A 20,605-nucleotide genomic window follows, 5' to 3' on the forward strand; every position below is an offset into this window, starting at 1 on the left:
TTAGCATGGGACCAAACTGCTGATATCATCGGTCCCTAGGCTTACACACTACTTAATCTAACTTTAACTTCGGCTATGGACAACACATACACCCATGCCAGAGGGATGATTTGAACCTCCGACGGGGGGAGCCGTGCGAACCGTGACAAGTCGCCTCAGACCGCACGGCTACCCCGCACTGCTTATGATTCATTCAGAAGTCAACTTACACAGTGTGTTCAAAAACAAACAGGGATGCACATCAAAATCATATGAGGCCAACATGCGCTGGATGCTAGGCACTTTGTGAAACTACATTTTTACTCCTCAAGAATATTCTTGTCCATCCCTAGTCCTATTCTGCTCCCAGTCCAGTAGTCCATGATCATTCCCTTGTGATTGACCTGTCCCATACATCCACTCACCACCTCCCACCACAGTTCAGTCACAGGCATCTTCTACCCAATACAAGGCCACATGTGAGAGCAGCCATGTTATAAATCAGCTATACTGCAATTATTGTACAGCATTCTATGTAGGCATGACAAGTAACCAACTGACCACTCGCATGAATGGCCACTGGCAAACTGCAAACTTGACTGTGCAGTTGTCAAACATGCTTCACACCACAACACAATTTACAGCATGGGCCATTTGGATACTCCCTTCTGGCACAAGTTCTCTGAACTACACAGCACCTCTCTCTCCACCATACCCTGCACTCTCGCAAACCCCTGGCCTAAACCACCACCCACTTGTTTCTTACTGTCTGACCTTATCTTTCCCTTCTCTCTCATGTCCACACCACTCCTTCCCCATCCACATCATGTACTGCCCTCTCCCACCAGTCTTTTATTCACCCCCCTCCACCCCACCCCCCTTTTTTCCAACCATCTCTCTTATTGTCTTCTCTCTTTCTCTCCCTCTTCATCACTACCTTCCCCTTTCTCCTGCCAGTCTCCCCCCACCCTTCTCTGGCTCTCTATCCCTCACAAGTTCAGACTCCTCTTATTTTGTTGTTCAGTCACTGAGTCATATGGTATAAGATCTACCTTACACAAACCTGCTACCCCTTTGTTTCTTCGTGTGTCCTTCCCACCCTCTTCCCATCTCCATCTATCCTGACAACTGATTTCAATTATCAATTTTCAATAACCAATCTAGCCTCTACTGTGGGCATCTACATTTGGGTGCCTGTGTGGTTGGGTGTGTGAATGTGTGTACTCTTAAAAGAAAGAGAGCATGAACTCAAAAGCTAGAGTAACTGTTTTCTATTAGATGTTTTTGTGTGCTGTGCATCGGTCCCCTATATGTTAATGCTTCCCTTTCTCTCCTTTGATGAGATTTTCCACCCAGGAATTTCCATTGTTATATTTCTTGCACATTGTGTTGCTTTTACACACACACACACACACACACACACACACACACACACACACACACACACACACACAAACTTACTTGTTCTCATTAGTCACAGGTACAGCTTTTCCTCCAGGAATTAATTCATGGGTCACCAGCCTCCCAAGGCAGTCTTCATCTACTGAGAATGTTAAATCTAGCTCCTGGACATCACCCTGGTGATGTTTGATAAATGTCAAGCTTCTGTACAATTCACGATCAAGTGACGGCAACTCATCCATTGAGCTATAAAGAACTTGATTCTGCTGCCCCAGTAACTGGCTCAGGAAGAAAGATGCAAATGGGACATCTACAACAATTCCCTGAAAAATAAATAAATATATTGCTGTAAGTCCATATTCAATCAAACAAAAAGTTATATAAGTTAAAAATGTGTACACAAATACAAAGACATATGCTATGTACTAAAGAAGAAAAGCATCTTCTCACCAAATACTGAAAAGAGAGCAGTCAGGAGCCATACATCCCACCACATTTACCCACCCAAGCTTACTTGTGGCCGACTGCTCTGTTCTGTTCTGTTGCCCACACTGTGGGTAGTCAAGCTCATCCATTCTGGAAACAGAGTGCATGCCCCGTGATATGTGAGGCCTATAGCTCGTTCAGGTGCCCAGCCGACGTATCGAATTTTTATATATATATATATATATATATATATATATATATATATATATATATATATATAAAAAGAAAGATGATGAGACTTACCAAACAAAAGCGCTGGCAGGTCGATAGACACACAAACAAACACAAATATACACACAAAATTCAAGCTTTCGCAACAAACTGTTGCCTCATCAGGAAAGAGGGAAGGAGAGGGAAAGACGAAAGGATGTCAGAACTTATTTGCCGGTTAACTTCACTAACCCTGCCACAATCCCCGGTTTAGTTATCCCTGATTATTCTCCGGTTACGCGTTGCTATGTTCCTACTAACCATTTTCCGTGCTACTTCCACAATAGAACTTAAGCAGTTGCTAGACGGGGACTGTACAACTGGTTCTTACTAGTGTAGCGATTTGGCCAAAGATTTTCTGACAAAATTTTATTTTCCTGGATACACTGAGGTTGCCGCCACTCATACCTCACCTGTCTCTCAACAACTTCTTTGCCTCTACTCTTCCACCTCGACTGACATATCTGCCCAAACTCTTTGTCTTTAAATATGTCTGCTTGTGTCTGTATGTGTGGATGGATATGCGTGTGTGTGCGAGTGTATACCTGTCCTTTTTCCCCCTAAGGTAAGTCTTTCCGCTCCCGGGATTGGAATGACTCCTTACCCTCTCCCTTAAAACCCACATCCTTTCGTCTTTCCCTCTCCTTCCCTCTTTCCTGATGAGGCAACAGTTTGTTGCGAAAGCTTGAATTTTGTGTGTATATTTGTGTTTGTTTGTGTGTCTATCGACCTGCCAGCGCTTTTGTTTGGTAAGTCTCATCATCTTTCTTTTTAGATATATTTTTTCCACGTGGAATGTTTCCCTCTGTTATATTCATATCATTAATTTGAACCCAACAATGACGTTTGTTATTGTCACTGTTACATTTCGAAGTCTTTTCTGTCGTCTTATTTCCTCCTTCTGTTTTTGCCAGTAGTTTCCCTTTGTATTCACCTTCTCCTTTTTACCGTAATCCACTATACAATTTTACCCCGCCGATACATACTCAACAATACGTAATAATACGTAACCCACTTCCAAACCATAACAAAAAAATTTTTTCTTCCGCTACTGCTATAAAATCCACCGTTTCTAGTTCACAAACAGTTCCTTTCAGCTATTCAACAACCTTTTCGGCTAGTTTTAATAACTTTTGCTTTATTTCGATTTCCGTTTTTTCACATCACCGATCATTTTTAGCCGCTTCCCACAAGTTTTAACGTTATTATTTCTCCACCAGACAATTGTTAGCCTCATTTCCATAATCTGCCACCACCATACCACTACTTTTAATACATCCTCACGTAGTTTTTTCGAAATTTTCCCGAATTTCTCCACCCTTTAACGTGTTTTGGCGGCAACACAACCACCTAACCTTTATGCACATCGTTTTCTACCTACACTATTTCACCACAGGATCAACATAACCCAGCTCCAACCAACCCCTTTTCGCCTCTTTTCACACCAGATCTCCATTTGCTTTCTACTTCACCTTTATCTCTCCCCACATATTTTTATATTCATTTTCATTTCAGCCTCACGTTACACTTTCGACCTTCTAGTACCATGTCACCCGCACAACACCCCCACAACGACCCCATTAAGTTTTATTTACATTCCCTCCGCAGACATGCCTTCGCCCTAGCCAGATTACGCTCCCATATTCTATTTTCTCAGGCTTGTCTGACATTTGGCATTACCCCCAAAGGCCTCACACTTAAAGTTCCCATCTCTGGCTGCAACCCTTCCTTCCATCAGTCCCTATACCAGTTCCAAACTGAACAATCCATTGCCCTCACCCACCTAATCCTTCACCTACACATCAACTCAGCCAATAAACACACCCGTCAACTCCTATCCTTAATAAAAGTCCTTAATCTTTCCTCTCCCACATCCACACCGGCTGTTCAGAGCATCCTCCTACAGGCCAACCGTAAATTAGAACAGCATGCCACCCTCCACCTCAAAAAACTATCCAATCTCCTGGTTTCCCACCTCCGGAAAGGCAACTCACTCACCCTTCACAACCTTTCCAGCAAACCTCAACCACCTCTCATTGCACACAAACCCAGTCTCTCCCATCTACTCAATCTCCCACTTCCAGCTCCACTCCCTCCAAAACCTCAAAATTCCTTTCAACACAATCTGGAACCACAACACCCTAATTCAGTAGTTAACCTTTCCTCCAAACCTCTCTCCCAATCCGAAACCTCTGTCCTATCCAAAGGCCTCACCTTCAGCCCCACTCCCAGATTCAACCAAACAGCCCTCGTCAAAGATTTACTGTCCTACACCCGTACTCTCTGCTGGAAATATCACTTTGCCACGAAGAAAAATGATCCTAATCCTACTCCTAATGATCCAACTCCCCAAGACACCATCCAAATTGAACCCTGCCTGGAACAGTTCCGTCCTCCGTCACAGCGGGACCCACCTCCTCTTCCTCAAAATCACCCTCTCCAAACCTTCCAGGAATTTCTGACTTCCAGCCTTGCATCTCAATCCTTCTTAAAAAACCTTAATCCTACACCCAACATCACCACTGCTGAAGCCCAGGCTATCCGTGATCTGAAGGCTGACCGATCCATCGTCATTCTTCCGGCGGACAAGGGTTCCACGACCGTGGTACTTGATCGTCGGGAGTATGTGGCTGAGGGACTGCGTCAGCTTTCAGACAACACCACATACAAAGTTTGCCAAGGTAACCCCATTCCCGATGTCCAGGCGGAGCTTCAAGGAATCCTCAGAACCTTAGGCCCCCTGCAAAACCTTTCACCTGACTCCATCAACCTCCTGACCCCACCGACACCCCGCACCCCAACCTTCTACCTTCTTCCTAAAATCCACAAACCCAATCATCCCGGCCGCCCCATTGTAGCTGGTTACCAGGCCCCCACAGAACGTATCTCTGCCTACGTAGATCAACACCTTCAACCCATTACATGCAGTCTCCCATCCTTCATCAAAGACACCAACCACTTCCTTGAACGCCTGGAATCTTTACCCAATCTGTTACCCCCGGAAACCATCCTTGTAACCATTGATGCCACTTCCTTATACACAAATATTCCGCACGTCCAGGGCCTCGCTGCGATGGAGCATTTCCTTTCACGCCGATCACCTGCCACCCTACCTAAAACCTCTTTCCTCACTACCTTAGCCAGCTTCATCCTGACCCACAACTTCTTCACTTTTGAAGGCCAGACATACCAACAATTAAAGGGAACAGCCATGGGTACCAGGATGGCCCCCTCATACGCCAACCTATTCATGGGTCGCTTAGAGGAAGCCTTCTTGGTTACCCAGGTCTGCCAACCCAAAGTTTGGTACAGATTTATTGATGACATCTTCATGATCTGGACTCACAGTGAAGAAGAACTCCAGAATTTCCTCTCCAACCTCAACTCCTTTGGTTCCATCAGATTCACCTGGTCCTACTCCAAATCCCATGCCACTTTCCTTGACGTTGACCTCCACCTGTCCAATGGCCAACTTCACACGTCCGTCCACATCAAACCCACCATCAAGCAACAGTACCTCCATTATGACAGCTGCCACCCATTCCACATCAAATGGTCCCTTCCCTACAGCCTAGGACTTCGTGGCAAACGAATCTGCTCCAGTCCGGAATCCCTGAAACATTACACCAACAACCTGACAACAGCTTTCGCATCCCGCAACTACCCTCCCGGCCTGGTACAGAAGCAAATAACCAGAGCCACTTCCTCATCCCCTCAAACCCAGAATCCCCCACAGAAGAACCACAAAAGTGCCCCACTTGTGACAGGATACTTTCCGGGACTGGACCAGACTCTGAATGTGGCTCTCCAGCAGGGATACGACTTCCTCAAATCCTGCCCTGAAATGAGATCCATCCTTCATGAAATCCTCCCCACTCCGCCAAGAGTGTCTTTCCGCCGTCCACCTAACCTTCGTAACCTGTTAGTTCATCCCTATGAAATCCCCAAACCACCTTCCCTACCCTCTGGCTCCTATCCTTGTAACCGCCCCCGGTGCAAAACCTGTCCCATGCACCCTCCCACCACCACCTACTCCAGTCCTGTAACCCGGAAGGTGTACACGATCAAAGGCAGAGCCACGTGTGAAAGCACCCACGTGATTTACCAACTGACCTGCCTACACTGTGATGCATTCTATGTGGGAATGACCAGCAACAAACTGTCCATTCGCATGAATGGACACAGGCAGACAGTGTTTGTTGGTAATGAGGATCACCCTGTGGCTAAACATGCCTTGGTGCACAGCCAGCACATCTTGGCACAGTGTTACACCGTCCGAGTTATCTGGATACTTCCCACCAACACCAACCTATCCGAACTCCGGAGATGGGAACTTGCCCTTCAGTATATCCTCTCTTCTCGTTATCCGCCAGGCCTCAATCTCCGCTAATTTCAAGTTGCCGCCACTCATACCTCACCTGTCTCTCAACAACTTCTTTGCCTCTACTCTTCCACCTCGACTGACATATCTGCCCAAACTCTTTGTCTTTAAATATGTCTGCTTGTGTCTGTATGTGTGGATGGATATGCGTGTGTGTGCGAGTGTATACCTGTCCTTTTTTCCCCCTAAGGTAAGTCTTTCCGCTCCCGGGACTGGAATGACTCCTTACCCTCTCCCCTAAAACCCACATCCTTTCGTCTTTCCCTCTCCTTCCCTCTTTCCTGATGAGGCAACAGTTTGTTGCGAAAGCTTGAATTTTGTGTGTATATTTGTGTTTGTTTGTGTGTCTATCGACCTGCCAGCGCTTTTGTTTGGTAAGTCTCATCATCTTTCTTTTTAGATATATTTTTTCCACGTGGAATGTTTCCCTCTGTTATATTTATATATATATACATAAACAAAGATGATGTGACTTACCGAACGAAAGTGCTGGCAGGTCGATAGACACACAAACAAACACAAACACACACACAAAATTCAAGCTTTCGCAACAAACTGTTGCCTCATCAGGAAAGAGGGAAGGAGAGGGAAAGACGAAAGGATGTGGGTTTTAGGGGAGAGGGTAAGGAGTCATTCCAATCCCGGGAGCGGAAAGACTTACCTTAGGGGGAAAAAAGGACGGGTATACACTCGCGCACACACACACATATCCATCCACACATATACAGACACAAGCAGACATCTCACAAGCAGACATATTTAAAGACAAAGAGTTTGGGCAGAGATGTCAGTCGAGGCAGAAGTGAAGAGGCAAAGATGATGTTGAATGACAGGTGAGGTATGAGTGGCGGCAACTTGAAATTAGCGGAGATTGAGGCCTGGTGGGTAACGGGAAGAGAGGATATATTGAAGAGCAAGTTCCCATCTCCGGAGTTCGGATAGGTTGGGGTTGGTGGGAAGTATCCAGATAACCCGGACGGTGTAACACTGTGCCAAGATGTGCTGGCCGTGCACCAAGGCATGTTTAGCCACAGGGTGATCCTCATTACCAACAAACACTGTCTGCCTGTGTCCATTCATGCGGATGGACAGTTTGTTGCTGGTCATTCCCACATAGAATGCATCACAGTGTAGGCAGGTCAGTTGGTAAATCACGTGGGTGCTTTCACATGTGGCTCTGCCTTTGATCATGTACACCTTCCGGGTTACAGGACTGGAGTAGGTGGTGGTGGGAGGGTGCATGGGACAGGTTTTACACCGGGGGCGGTTACAAGGATAGGAGCCAGAGGGTAGGGAAGGTGGTTTGGGGATTTCATAGGGATGAACTAACAGGTTACGAAGGTTAGGTGGACGGCCACCAAGAGTGTCTTTCCGCCGTCCACCTAACCTTCATAACCTGTTAGTTCATCCCTATGAAATCCCCAAACCACCTTCCCTACCCTCTGGCTCCTATCCTTGTAACCGCCCCCGGTGTAAAACCTGTCCCATGCACCCTCCCACCACCACCTACTCCAGTCCTGTAACCCGGAAGGTGTACACGATCAAAGACAGAGCCACATGTGAAAGCACCCACTTGATTTACCAACTGACCTGCCTACACTGTGATGCATTCTATGTGGGAATACCAGCAACAAACTGTCCATTCGCATGAATGGACACAGGCAGACAGTGTTTGTTGGTAATGAGGATCACCCTGTGGCTAAACATGCCTTGGTGCACGGCCAGCACATCTTGGCACAGTGTTACACCGTCCGGGTTATCCGGATACTTCCCACCAACACCAACCTATCCGAACTCCGGAGATGGGAACCTGCTCTTCAATATATCCTCTCTTCCCGTTACCCACCAGGCCTCAATCTCCGCTAATTTCAAGTTGCCGCCACTCATACCTCACCTGTCATTCAACATCATCTTTGCCTCTTCACTTCTGCCTCGACTGACATCTCTGCCCAAACTCTTTGTCTTTAAATATGTCTGCTTGTGAGATGTCTGCTTGTGTCTGTATATGTGTGGATGGATATGTGTGTGTGTGCGCGAGTGTATACCCGTCCTTTTTTCCCCCTAAGGTAAGTCTTTCCGCTCCCGGGATTGGAATGACTCCTTACCCTCTCCCCTAAAACCCACATCCTTTCGTCTTTCCCTCTCCTTCCCTCTTTCCTGATGAGGCAACAGTTTGTTGTGAAAGCTTGAATTTTGTGTGTGTGTTTGTGTGTCTATCGACCTGCCAGCGCTTTCGTTCGGTAAGTCACATCATCTTTGTTTTTAGATATATTTTTCCCTTGTGGAATGTTTCCCTCTATATATATATATATATATATATATAGAGGGAATAATATATATATATATATATATATATATTCCACGTGGAATGTTTCCCTCTGTTATATATATATATATATATATATATATATATATATATATATATATGTGGGAAAAATATATCTAAAAACAAAGATGATGTGACTTACCAAACGAAAGCGTTGGCAGGTCGATAGACACACAAACACAGACATACACACAAAATTCAAGCTTTCGCAACAAACTGTTGCCTCATCAGGTAAGAGGGAAGGAGGGGGGAAGACGAAAGGATGTGGGTTTTAAGGGAGAGGGTAAGGAGTCATTCCAATCCCGGGAGCGGAAAGACTGACCAAAATTGGAGAATGTCGACCTTCACCTGTGAATGTCAACAGACGCCAAATACGTCGGTGAAAGATCGAATTTTTCATTACATTGTTGTACATTCAGACCCTCTCTGGTGTGTGTCGACAACCACAGATATGCTCTGTTGGAGGTCCAAAACAGAAGAGTCATAAAAAAAGCGACTGGCTCTCTCCTGCCAAACCCTTTGTTCTGCTCAGAGTCAATCAGATTTGTCAGTCTTATGCAAGATTTGATAACGCGAGCAATGTTTTCTTAATTTTTTATCTGATACCCTAATTTATACTAAATAGATACGGCAGTAAATCGTGATCTTTTTCATGAAAAGTTAAATGAATTAATTGCGGGTAAACGAGAAGACAATTGTTTTTATTTTTCTCAAGAAAAGTATTCTAAAATACTTTCTGTAGTGGTTTCTGCTAAAATTAAATGCAACACACCTTTGGATTACAGACAATTAAAATGTTTTGATGTTTTAAAAATTAATAATGACGAGAAGTTAATTGTTCCATTAAAACCAGGGGAAATGAACAGACAGTATTATGTTACCAATGAAGAATTGTAGAGTATACTATATGAAACTCATATCAGAATAGGCCACGGAGGAAGAACATGTATGCTTAAAGAGTTGCAAGTTAAATACAAAAATATTAAATATGAAGTTGTAATGTTGTATTTAAATTTATGCAAACAGTGTCAAATGAAACACAGTGCACTTAAGAAAGGTATTGTTGTGAAGCCAATGATTAGTTCTGAATTAAACTCAAGATGTCAAGTTGATATGATAGATCCGCAGTCAAACAGAGATGGTGAATATAAGTTCATAATGGTGTATCAAGATCATTTAACTAAGTTTGTCCAGCTACGACCTTTGAAAACTAAAAGAGCTGAAGAAGTAGCGCATCACGTTCTTTCAATATTTTTAACATTTGGTGGACTAGCAATATTGCAATCAGATAATGGTAGAGAATTTAGTAATAAAGTCACATCCGAACCATGTGCTATGTGGAAAGATGTTAAAATAGTTCATGAAAAGCCTCGTCACAGTCAAACACAAGGCTCAGTTGAAAGGGCCAATCAGGATATACAGAATATGCAAACTGCATGGACAAAAGATAACAATACAAATAAATGGTCAGATGGTTTACCCTTTGTTCAATTTGCCAAGAACCCTACATACCACGAAGGAATACGCCAAAGTCCTTACAAAGCCGTGTTTGGCGTTAAAGCAAAAAGAGTCATAGCATCGCCTTTTATGCCTGGCGAACAAATCACAAATATTTAAACTGAAGAACGACTCAAAGAAATTGCCAATACTTCTGAAACCGAAGAACACCTTGAAGAAACTGTGAATACTTATAAAAAAAAATTGAGCGGTGGTCATACCGAAAACCATATTCCAAAGAAAAATACTGAACAGGCCCTACAACCTACAACATCTTCACATCAAATTCTGTCTGAAAAACACGAGTTGATTTCTACAAAAAGAGCGGCTGTGAAAGAAAATCTTCTAGTGCAAGAAACAAAGATGTTATGAAACCCCACAAAAATAATTTCCTCCTGCTCAAATAGGTAATAATGTACAAATACAAGTCCCTGATGTCAAATGTGATCGTACAGATAGCTGAAATGTGTTAGCAGTTGTTGTTGGAATAGAAGACTCCGACTTCTATAAACTGGCAAATAAAAATCAAGCAGCTTTACACACGTAATCAGTTCGTAATTTGTATTAAAAGTTACTTTCCATAGATGAGATTTCTTTTCAAGAAATATCGCTGAGAGAAGCAGCTACAGCTAATTCGGAAAGTGGGGGACAAAGCTATACACACTGCCATTGCAAAAGTAAGTGTTCCACAAATAAATGAAGGTGTAAAAGCAAGGGCTCTTGTGCAATTCAAAGTGTCATAATAGTTTAAGTTGTTGCAATAAATAAGATTTGAATCACATAAGTAAGTAATTTGTTATAACTATTATTTTCTTTTCTCATGTAGAATGTACTGTGTATTTTAAATTCTTGGTCATTCCTTTCAGAAAGAGAGGCGAAAATGTTACGTCACACTTGTGACGTTTTATAGCGACTGAATTATGGAGAAGAAAACATAAATCTCCAACATGTTCAACATTCACCATTAGCGCATGGTGAATGTCAACATTTACCGCTGTAAGTCAGAAATAAGGGTATTTAGCAAATATTTTGGACGTACACTAAGCGACTATGTGAATGTCGACATTCACAGGTGAAAGTCGACATTCTCCAGATTTCGATGTTTCACTGTAACATATATAAGACTAGAATGGTAATACATCCCGCCAAAGATAAATTAAGCAGTTATTTTGTTGCAAGGATAATGTTTTGACACATCATTAAACATCTGTAGGAAAAAAAATAAGAAATACGCTATTCAATTTGTTAATTCCTGTATCTTCACGGTTTTGTTTCGATAAGTGGTAGTGTATGGACGTAAGCTCTGATCCGTCGTACCACCGTTGTTAAAAAAAAAAGTGTATTTTAACAGTACATTAAAAGTGTTATAAAAAGTTATTAGCAAAAGCAAAATTTATTCGCACATTTAAGACATCCACACATATCTGTTCATCATTTTGTTTGCTGCCGAGATCCTGCATCAAGAGGTTCAGAGCAGACAAGAAGAACTTGACGCAATATCCAGAGGAGCAATCCTGCATCAATATTGTCACAATTAAGACTAAGCACAATAGAATCAATGTGAAGCACTACATAACGCAAATTATAAATATTGACCTTGAATGTATTGATACTGATACTCAAGGTCTGTTGATACTGGTATCAGTTAAAGTTCACACAGGATTGTGTATAGATTCATAAATTACCTTCAAATTTCTTTCAACTAGTCTTTCCAATCAATTTTTCCAATTATTCATGCAATTATTAATCAATTTCCATCATCAAGCCACATCACTATTCATCGAGCCTGTGATAGAACGTACTTTGGTGTAACAGGGAAACAGACGGCACAGGGAATGGGGGAATGCAGCCCTATGCAGGAAGTTCAGTGCAAGACAATGTGTTAAAGCAATCCACAATTGCTTTGGATTTCTTGATAGTGAATTTGGGTTGTTGTACATTATTATGTACGAAATATGTATCGAACAGCAAAGGTCTTCCCAATGTCCGAAGATCAGATAATGTGATGAAGAAAAAAACAAGTTGCTTAGCTTGTATTTATCACAAATTTCTCACCCATCCAAATTTCCAAGCGACTGAAAAACAGCGCCGGTGACTCCTGCATATATGAAGGATAAGAGAACGGACCCACTGTATTACAGGGCAATACTCATAACATCAGTTTTTCTCGGTTCAAATACAATGTATTTCCTCGACGCCGAGATGTATATGTCCACAAATCAGCATCGCTCATGTGAATTTCAGTTTGCCCTTTTATATAATAGAGGGAAACATTCCACATAGCAAAAATATATCTAAACACAAAGAACCTGTAACTTACCAAACGAAAGTGTTGGTATGTTGATAGAGACAATATAAACAATGAAAAACACACAAACACACACACAAATTTCAAGCTTTCACAACCCAAGGTTGCTTCATCAGGAAAGAGGGGAAGGAGAGGGAAAGACGAAAGGATGTGGGTTTTAAGGGAGAGGGCAAGGAGTCATTCCAATCCCGGGAGCAGAAAGACTTACCTTAGGGGGAAAAAAAGGACAGGTATACACTCACGCGCACACACACACATACGCACACAGGCAGACATATGTAAATGCAAAGAGGTTGGGCAGAGATGTCAGTCGAGGCGGAAGTACAGAGGCAAAGATGATGTTGAATGACAGGTGAGGTACAAGCCTGGTGGGTAACGGGAAGAGAGAATATATTGAAGGGCAAGTTCCCATCTCCGGAGTTCTGATAGGTTGGTGTCAGTGGGAAGTATCCAGATAAGCCAGACGGTGTAACACTGTGCCAAGATGTGCTGGCCGTGCACCAAGGCATGTTTAGCAACAGGGTGATCCTCATTACCAACAAACACTGTCTGCCTGTGTCCGTTCATGCGAATGGACAGTTTGTTGCTGGTCATTCCCACATAGAATGCTTTAAGTAGCTCATCGGAATAAATCCGTTACCTTTCAGTCTCCTCCTCATGCACTGCCAGAAAGCATTTACAATGCGCGTGCACACACGTGCGTGCATCTGTTCACATTTGTGCATTGTATGAATAGATTTAAAAGACAAGCAACAATAGAAACTGCATTAAATATCACTGTGAAATATTTATATGTAATTGTAAGTAACAAAATCCATTTTCACTCAACCTGTGTCCTGCACGTTGGATTAACTAAATTCTTGGTGGATGAATTACTTCTAAAATACATTTGAACAATGGAAACCTGAGTTAGCAATATCAGCAAACAGAGTGCTACTTTCTGTACAGAAGACACATCAAGTTGCAGACAAGCACAAATAAAGCTTTCGGCCACAGCCTTCAGCAGTGGGGGGGGGGGGGGGGGGGGTGAAAAGAAAAAGACACACACACACACACAAAAGCAAGTGTACATCTCATGTACACTACTGCCAACTCCAGTATCTCAGAGCAAAACGCAACTATAACGTGGGATGCAACAGTCTGGAGGGGGTGGGGAAGGGATAGTAGCGCACGGGTGGGGAGAGAGATGAATGTTGTCTGGTGCAGAGACTAGACTGACAACAGGCGCAGCTTCAGGAGGTTGTGGGGGAGGGAGATATGGAAAAAAGGAGCAGAAAAGGGGAAACAGGAGAGGAGTGGGGAAGGATGAATTGAAGAGGGCTGTAAATAAACAGGGTGGGAGATGAGAAGGTGAGGAGATGATAGGACACAGGGGGTGGAACTGTGGGGTGGAGGGTGTTGGGAGAGTACGTTACCATAGGTTGAAGCTGGGACAAGTATGGGAACAGAGAATGTGTTCCAAGGATAACTCCCATCTGCACAGTTCAGAAAAGCTGGTGGTGAAGGGAAGGATCCAGATGGCTCAGGTAGTAAAGCACCCATTGGAATCAAATGTGTTATGTTCAGCTGCTGATTGTGCCACAGGGTGGTCTACGTTGCAGGTGGCCACAGTCTGGTGGTGGCCGTTCATCCTGGTGGACAGCTGATGGGTAGTCATACAAACTGTAGCACAGCTAGTAAACGACATGGCTACTTTCACAGGTGGCCCAGCTCTCGACGGTGTAGGATAAACCTGTGACAGGAGTGGAAGAGGAAGTGCAGGGTGGGTGGATTGGGCAGGTTTTGCACCTGAGTCTCCCACAGGGATATGATCCTTGTGGCAAGGTATTGGGATTGGCACAAGGATGGACTAGGATGTTAGGGAGATTGGGTGGGTGTCAGAACACCACTTTAGGAGGGGTGGGAAGTATCTCAGGTAGGGTGACCCTCATTTCAGGGCATGATGATTGGTACTCAAAGCTCTGGTGAAGGATGTGGTTCAGTTGTTCCAGTCCAGGGTGGTACTGGATGATGAAGGGGACACTCCTTTATGGCTGTTTCTTGGGGATGAAAGAGGGATTGGGGGTACGAGGGGAAACGACATGGAAGATCTGTTTGCGAGACAGGTCTGGGGGATACTGCCTTTCTGTGAAGGTATCCCTCATTCTGACATACTTTTGCATTTTGTTTTTCATATTTGCCCTTGTCACACAAACTTTTGATCTTCGACCTAACCCATCCCCTCCCCCCCACTCCCTCGCATATTTTTATGTATCTGTGCATATTTTTGCTTTTCTGTGTGTCTTTACCTATTTTCTTATGCCTCTTTACATGTCTTTTTGCTTATCCAGCTCCTCTCACAACTATCAACACCTATTTTGCTCATTTCTGCATCATTCTCGTTTCATTTGCACCATTCCTGCCACAATGGACCCTTGCTCCATCTTTCTGTGCCAGTTCAGAAAAGTACCCCTTTCCCTGGCTAAAACCCAGTCCACATCCTGTTTCTCAAATTTTGCCTAAACCACTCAATCCCCCCACCCCCCAAATAGCTTAACTAAAGATTCCTTTCTCTGTATCCCACACCTCTTTTTGCAATGACTACACCTTTTCAGATTCCACCAGTCTCTTGTCTCTCACAAAACTGGTACTGCAGAAACACACCTCCACGGCACAGGCATCTCGGAACCACCTCTGCTCCCTCCACAAGATACTACAACTTTGCAGTCATCACATCTCCGAAACTGAATCCCTTGGTCTCCAGCACCTGGAGGTGCATTCATTCCAGAAACCACCTCCATAAGCCATCCAACCTGCTAACTTCCTACTGCCACCCACGGGCACCACTACCTAACCACTGTCGTATCAACAGAGCTCCTCCTCGTCCACCACTCACTGTGCTAAACCCTCTCTGGCTGGCCTTTTCAATTTGCCACATCCACCAAAACTCCCTAGCAACCTCCACCAAATTCAGAGTCAAAACATTCCTTTAATGCTGTTGTTAACCTTTCCACCAAAACCCTCAGCTCTGCAGTTGTTTCAGTCCTACGCAACGGCTTCACTTTTAGCCCTATACCAAAATTCAGCTGTCAACCCTTTCACACCAAAAAATCCCTGCCATTTACCCTGACCAGCCACCAGGGATGGCATATCTGCAGTAACAAAAACTCCCTCATTCAGTATATTCTGTGTCTCATTGGGACATTCAGAGATAGGCTCTATCCTCCAAACCTAGTCTGCAAAGAGACCTCCTGTGCCATTTCCCCTCAAACCCCCAATCCTCCCCCCCCCCCCCCCCCAACAAACATCCTGGACCGGAACAACTGAACTACATCCTTCGCTAGGTCTTAGATTACCAATCATCATGCTCTGAAATGAAGGACACCCAACCCGAGATACTTCCCACCCCTCCTAAAGCAGTGTTCTGTCACCAACCCAACCTCCACGACTTCCTACTCCATCCCTATGCCACTCCCAATCCCAAACCCTTGCCACAGGGAGATGATCCTTGGCCCAGGCCCAGGTGCAAAACTTACCCAATCCACTAACTCAGCACTTGCTATTCCAATCCTGTCACAGATTTATCATACCCCTTCAGGAGCCAGGCCACTGTGAAAGTAGCCATGTCATTTACCAGCTCTGCTGCAATCACTGTACAGCTTTTTATATCAGTATGACTACCAAACAACTGACCACCAGAATGAACAGTCACCACCAAACTGTGGTCAAGAGAAAAGTAGACTACCCTGCGGCACAACACGCAGCTGAACATAACACACATGATTCCAATGGCTGCTTCACTTCCCGAGCCATCTGGATCCTCCCTCCACCACCAGCTTTTCTGAACTGCACAGATGGTAGCTATCCCTACAACACATTCTGCACTACTGTAATTATCCCAGCCTAACCTACTGTAACATAGTGTCCCCACACCCTCCACCCCACAGTTTCTATACCTTATGCCCTTTCATCTCCTCCCACTTTTGTCTCCCACCCTGTTTATTTGCAGCCCTCTGCCAATCCATCCTTCCTCGCTCATCTCCTTTTTTTTCCTTCTCTGCTTATTTTTTCCCCACCTCCCTGGCTCACAATCTCCTAACGCTGCACCTGCAGTCTAGTCCTTGCACACTCCACCTGATGGCATTCATCTCTCTCCCCACCCGTACACTACTGTCCCTTCCCCTTCCCTGCCCCTTCCAGATCACTGCTTGCATCCCAAGCGATAGTTGCATTCTGGCCCAAGATGCTGCCATTGGCAGTCGTGTGTGTCTGAGGTGTGCTTGCTCGTGTGTGTGTGTGTGTGTGTGTGTGTGTGTGTGTGTGTGTGTGTGTGTGTGTGTGTGTGTTTTACTGATGAAGGCTGTGGCCAAAAGCTTTATGTAAGTGTTTTTCAATTGTGCCTGTCTGCAGCTTTGTGTGTCTTCTTTACGGTAAGAAGCAATCTGTGGCGCCCTACAATGTTAAAATATATTTAACATAGAAAGTGCACTCTTCGAAGTCATGACTTGTGACAAGTGCAGCAATAAACAGTGCTGATTTGTTTATGGCAGTTGACTGACCAACACAGTAGCAGACGCTACGATATAAACAGAAAGACATCATCTCGATTCTGAATGCAATGTGTAGAGTTCACAATCTGCACATCTGTCAAGTGACCAACGTGGAACTCTGTTCACAGATTCAATGGAGCAAATGGAACAGATATCACATCATTAGTCATTAGAATATTAATCAATAATAGAATGTCCATTCACTTTCCATCACAAGAAAAAGTAACATGAGGTGATACCAATATTTACACTTCACACACACACACAAAAAACTGTTCTGACTTTGGTAGCACCACATAAGTAAATAATTTTTCTCAGAATCATATAATTATTTTCCTCCTATCATCCCATACAACTTGTTTTAGTATGACGTGAGAAAATAAAAATTTATGGGATCTGAAGCAATATATGATACAATATAATTGAATATAATAGAGGGAAACATTCCACATGGGAAAATTATATCTAAAAACAAAGATATTGTGACTTACCAAACAAAAGTGCTGGCAGGTCGATAGACACACAAACAAACTCAAACATACACACAAAATTCAAGCTTTTGCAACCAACGGTTGCTTCATCAGGAAAGAGGGAAGGAGAGGGAAAGACGAAAGGATGTGGGTTTTAAGGGCCCAAACTCTTTGCCTTTACAAAAGTCTGCTTGTGTCTGTGTATGTGCGGATGGATGTGTGTGTGCGCGCGAGTGTATACCTGTCCTTTTTTCTCCCTAAGGTAAGTCTTTCTGCTCCTGGGATTGGAATGACTCCTTACCCTCTCCCTTAAAACCCACATCCTTTCGTCTTTCCCTCTCCTTCCCTCTTTCCTGATGAAGCAACCGTTGGTTGTGAAAGCTTGAATTTTGTGTGTATGTTTGTGTGTCTATCGACCTGCCAGCGCTTTTGTTTGGTAAGTCACATCATCTTTGTTTTTAGATACAATATAATTGGATAGATAAAAAATCTACTCACCAGCCAGTGGCAGAAGAACACACATATAAAAAAGGTTTTACTTATGCAAGCTTTGAGAGCCAGTGGCTCCTTCTTCCGGCAGAAGGGTTGAAGGGAAGGAAGAAAGGTGAAGTATAAGAAACTGGAGAGGTGTAGGAAAAGGGGTACTGTTTGAAAAAGTCACCCAGAACCCCATGTCAGGGGAGACTTACCTGATGGGTAAGTCCAGTAAGTCTCCCCTGACTTAGAGTTTTGGGTGACTTTTCCAAACTCTGCCCCATTTCCTATCCAGTTTCTTTCCCCTCGTCCCTCTTTCTTCTCCTTCAACCTATCTGCCAGAAGAATGAGCCATTGGCTCCAAAAGCTTGCAAAGTAAAACCTTTTTCATATGTGTGTTCTCCTGCTGCCAATTGGTGCATAGATTTTTTATCTATCCAATTTCACTTTATTGCCAAAAATTGGTTATTTTTGTTGTTATAACACAACATGAGATTCTTATCATAGTTGACTGCAAAAAGTTGCAAGAACCAGGGACTTCCCGATTCTTTCGTTCAACAGGCTTTTTCGTTTCAGCATTACTACTGCTTACAGACACTTATTTAACAACTGACCGTGTCCTTAGCTGAGTGGTCAATGTGTCTGACTAGTATGGAGAGGGCCCGGGTTCGGTTCCGAGCTGGGTCAGGTATGTTCTCCACACGGGGGCTGAGAGTTGGATTGTCATCATCATCGACATGCAAGTCACCCATTGTGGCGCCAACTGAAAAGATCTGCAACTCGGCAGCAAAACTGCCAGCCATCAATGCCGTACGAACGTTTAATTTAAGGACTTGTGCACATTGGGTATTTCAGCAGAATGAGCTTTACGTTATTTTACAATTATGGTATGGAAGCAGGCAGCAAAGGGGAGTATCCCTTATTACAGTAGATATATTTGTGCACATCTGCATTCAGTACTGACTGACAGGTGCCACAACTCCTTCCAGAGTCAGGCAACACAGCTGTCAAAACAGTTCAGACATCACTCTGTAACTCGTCAGAAAATGGACTGAAACTCAAATTAATCATATTCAACTCAAAACAGAATATTCCTTAACATAATCAAGTGTTAAAGCAATTAAACTACAATACCCATATGAATATTTCCATAACTGTAAGGATGTATTAATGCGCAACTGTCAGGAATTATTTGGGATCAAACTGCAAGAACTCGAGAAACTAAATTCAGGCCCTGCCCTTCACTATATTTTTTTAACACGTTATTGTTATTTTTTATCTCAGTCTGAGGCGTGCCACAAACAGAAATTCTCATTCATAAGGCTATTGCTTTTCTAGGCAAAGTGTCAGTAGCAATTATGTTGTAATTGTTGCGAGTAGATGATATTAACAATTTTCTGAACAGAATGTTATGGGTGCTCGGTGAATGTGGTGGTGTTACACTGTCCACTTGGTTTGAATGACATTAGTGGTGATGCACTTACTCTAGCACTGACTACCTACGCAAAAGATGGCCTGGGAGCATCGACACTTCTTATGGGCAACAACTTTGATGAAGGGGAGTTAGAACGGAAAAAAAAAATTTTTTTCCACATTTTTTGATATTTATCTCATTATAAAATTTATATCTAAAAACAAAGATGATGTGACTCACCAAATGAAAGTGCTGGCAGGTCGACAGACACACAAACAAACACAAACATACACACAAAATTCAAGCTTTCGCAACAAACTGTTGACTCATCAGGAAAGAGGGAAGGAGAGGGAAAGACGAAAGGATGTGGGTTTTAAGGGAGAGGGTAAGGAGTCATTCCAATCCCGGGAGCGGAAAGACTTACCTTAGGGGGAAAAAAGGACGGGTATACACTCGCACACACACACATATCCATCCACACATATCCTTAATTACTGAACAAGTGTCTGCATGGTCAGACCCAAAATCCCAATGAGTCGTTCAATAATATTCTAAGGATTCGCTTACCAAAAAATGTTTTTGTTGGAATGAAGACACTGAAGTTGGGGATTAGTGATGCTGTTATTGCTTTTAATTATGGCAACATTGGTAGGATGACAGTGCTACAGCATATGCGAATTGACCCTGGAGCAAAATGCATCAGAGAACTTTAACGGATGGACAAGGTTTGCATTGATAAAATAGAGTATGCAGCACAGTTAGCCACTAAGGAGTCCAGGAAGAAGAAAAAACTTGGAAAAAGATCAAGAGGATGATATATAGTATGGTGCAGGATGCCTCTGAGTGACTAAAAATAAAAAAAGTGAGTTACAGTCTTTTGAAATTTTTGAAGCTGTTCCTGAAAATTTACATTTTCTGTTGCATGTTTCCCTAAAGGTCAGAAACCACTTTGAGTAGAGTATTCAAATTTTCGGGGAGTAATTACATACATATCCTGAGTCTACTGAACTAAAAGAAGAACATAATGTTATATAATTAAAATTATTTAGGATAACGTACAAAAAAATTACACAAAATTTTAACCGTGCAATTAAAAAATTGTTTTTACGAATGTGGAGGCTGAAATGCAA

General features: G+C 43.3%; 1 protein-coding gene across 1 annotated transcript in view; it reads right to left on the minus strand.

Annotated features, from left to right (window-relative positions):
* Nucleotides 1-20,605, minus strand: part of LOC126202743 (ubiquitin-protein ligase E3B) — a 312,843-nt gene that overhangs the window by 98,853 nt on the left and 193,385 nt on the right. The window contains exon 13 of the mRNA XM_049936890.1: nt 1,441-1,703. Coding sequence (XP_049792847.1) covers nt 1,441-1,703 — 263 coding nt within the window. The remainder of the gene's footprint in view (nt 1-1,440; nt 1,704-20,605) is intronic.

This window comes from Schistocerca nitens, chromosome 1, assembly GCF_023898315.1.
Source record: "Schistocerca nitens isolate TAMUIC-IGC-003100 chromosome 1, iqSchNite1.1, whole genome shotgun sequence".
Taxonomy (NCBI): Eukaryota; Metazoa; Arthropoda; class Insecta; order Orthoptera; family Acrididae; genus Schistocerca; species Schistocerca nitens.